The sequence below is a fragment of the Notothenia rossii genome (genome assembly GCF_949606895.1).
Source record: "Notothenia rossii genome assembly, chromosome: 9".
Lineage (NCBI taxonomy): Eukaryota > Metazoa > Chordata > Actinopteri > Perciformes > Nototheniidae > Notothenia > Notothenia rossii.
Window position 1 is genome coordinate 2,130,431 of NC_136907.1, and position 2,472 is coordinate 2,132,902.

The following is a 2,472-nucleotide window of genomic DNA, read 5'->3' on the forward strand; positions in this document are numbered from 1 at the left end:
CCTCGACTCCCCTCCTCGACTCCTATCCTCGAGACTTAGTCCCGCCCACAGGAGATGCGAGTGGAGGAGCCGAGGAGAGAGGAGGGGGAATTGATGAAATGAGAAAGGGCCAGGGTAGTGTATTTTAAAGAGGAAGTTTAAAGGTCCTGGCTGCTGATTGTTTGAATGGTGACATCTGATTGGACCAACCAGTTGCGGTCAAGCACGCAGACGTGGAGTAAAGTGCGTCATCGTTAGCTGTGAGGAAACCGGATGTTTATACGTGACTTTTAAGAAAATAAAGCACAAACTTTGTAATCCTTCAAATGTTTTGGGAATGGGCTATAAAGTAAAACTGTTGATGTAATTCATTCCCTTTAACGTCATCCAGTTCAATTACAACAATACACACAGAGGATATGAAATACATATAAATATGGATTTATTTAGTTTCTGTGTAAAGTTATATGCTCAGGAGGCCTTAGTTAAAATTATCTTTGACTGTCAACATATATTTTTATCCTTTGTTTTAACCGTAGACTATACTGTATGCTGCTGTTACGGAAAACTCAGCATTCCAGCTAAATATGGGGCTTCCTTATATTCTTAGCTGTCTGAATAGCAAAACAAATAATATATAAATGTGTATAGCTCCATATTAGGGATTTAAAGGTGCAACCAGGAAACGACCCCAGTAAGCCACCTCACACTGTCTGCTCCCCGAGCCTCAAAGGGCGGAGCAGCCAGCCCCGCAACGTCCCGCCAACACGGCACCCAGACCCCACGCAGCATTCTCATCTGTTTTTCATCACTGGTGTCATTTTCTGGTGGCCAACAAACGCCATTGTAACACATAATCACTGATGTTCCGCTGTAACGGTGGTGGACTCATCAGAACAGAGTGGGCGAGCTGACCAATCAGAGCACAGTGGGCTCACAGGGGGGGGGGGGGCATGAGCTCCAAGCCGAGAGTTAATACACATACTATACAGAGATGCTGTATGAGAAACCAGTGTGAGTTTGGAACATTGAACAATGTAAATCCATTCTAGTATACCTCGAAAATGGAATTATGATCAGTAGAAATGGCCATGACATGGGATCTTTAAAGTCTGCATCTGCATTACTTGAGTTAGAATAAAAAGACTTGACTACTCGACATTAGTCATCGATGCTTTTATTGTGAAGGCTGTGCAACAGGAAGTAGTTCTTGTTCGCTGGCTTTTAATCTGACAGCAGCAACAGTTGCTCTCAGTGTCAGGAGGTTCTTTAATGTCGGATTAAAACATGTTGTTTTCTCCGTCCGGTTTCACTGAATGTCTTCGAGAATGGGACGATTTAGAGAAGAACTACCAACAGATCCAGGTAAATAAAAACAACGCATGTCCGGTCTCAGATACACACCCCTTAGTGCGGGTAATGCTAATGCTAAGAGTCAGACTTGGGTAAATGGGATCCGCCCTTTAGGAGTTAAAGGTAGTTTAAAAAGAGTTAAGGTTAGATTAAAGTTCGGACCACCGTGATGGACAACTGCCACCGGAACCTTTGTCACGTTGTCACAACACGGCATTGTTTTGAGGGAGCACCGCTGGCACTGGATTAGAAGTACTCAGATCTTGTACTTGAGTAAAATTAGAAATACTCAGATCTTGTACTTGAGTAAAATTAGAAGTACTCAGAGCTTGTACTTGAGTAAAAGTAGAAGTACTCAGATCTTGTACTTGAGTAAAAGTAGAAGTACTCAGATCTTGTACTTTAGTAAAAATAGAAGTACTCAGAGCTTGTACTTGAGTAAAAGTAGAAGTACTCAGATCTTGTACTTGAGTAAAGGTAGAAGTACTCAGATCTTGTACTTGAGTAAAAGTAGAAGTACTCAGATCTTGTACTTTAGTAAAAATAGAAGTACTCAGTACTTGAGTACATCTACTTAGTTACTTCACACCTATAACAATAATAAAAACACTAAACTTTTTACATAAATAATCATTACAACCACAGTTAAAAAATGCTTTCCAATAAAAAAAAAAACAATACACCCAGGAAAAAACATGAAATAATAAAACACAGAAAGTAAAAGAGAGGAATAAGTTGTTAAGTGCCATTCTGGTGTGTTTTGCCCGTTCGATGATTGTCCCTTTTTCATGGGAATAATTCACTTGCTTCCCTGCCTTGCAGATTTGTTGACAAAATAAAACGTTTGACATGCTTAACACTTCTAGCAAGGCCCAGAACAATGCATCCTTTTCAAAATAAAAGCCCCTGAAAGTATCTAAATCATCATATTTTACACTGCATAACACTTAATAAACCTGTATGTATTCCCTCCCCTCCAGGACACCCACCGGCTGTACAAGCAGAAGCTGGAGGAAGTGACCCGGCTGCAGGGCAGCTGCTCCGGAGCCATCAGCCGCCAGAGGAAGAAACTCAAAGAGCTGAGAGTGTCTCTGCAGGAGTGAGTGGTTAGAGGAAGAACTCTGGAGATTCAAGATTCAA

General features: G+C 41.3%; 1 protein-coding gene across 1 annotated transcript in view; it reads left to right on the top strand.

The window, feature by feature from the left end:
• Nucleotides 1-1,184: 1,184 nt before the first annotated feature.
• The window catches only part of tmem120aa (transmembrane protein 120Aa), an 11,293-nt gene continuing 10,005 nt past the window's right edge, over nt 1,185-2,472 (top strand). The window contains exons 1-2 of the mRNA XM_079648642.1: nt 1,185-1,344; nt 2,313-2,433. Of these exons, the coding sequence (XP_079504768.1) occupies nt 1,267-1,344; nt 2,313-2,433 (199 nt within the window). The 5' untranslated portion in view covers nt 1,185-1,266. The remainder of the gene's footprint in view (nt 1,345-2,312; nt 2,434-2,472) is intronic.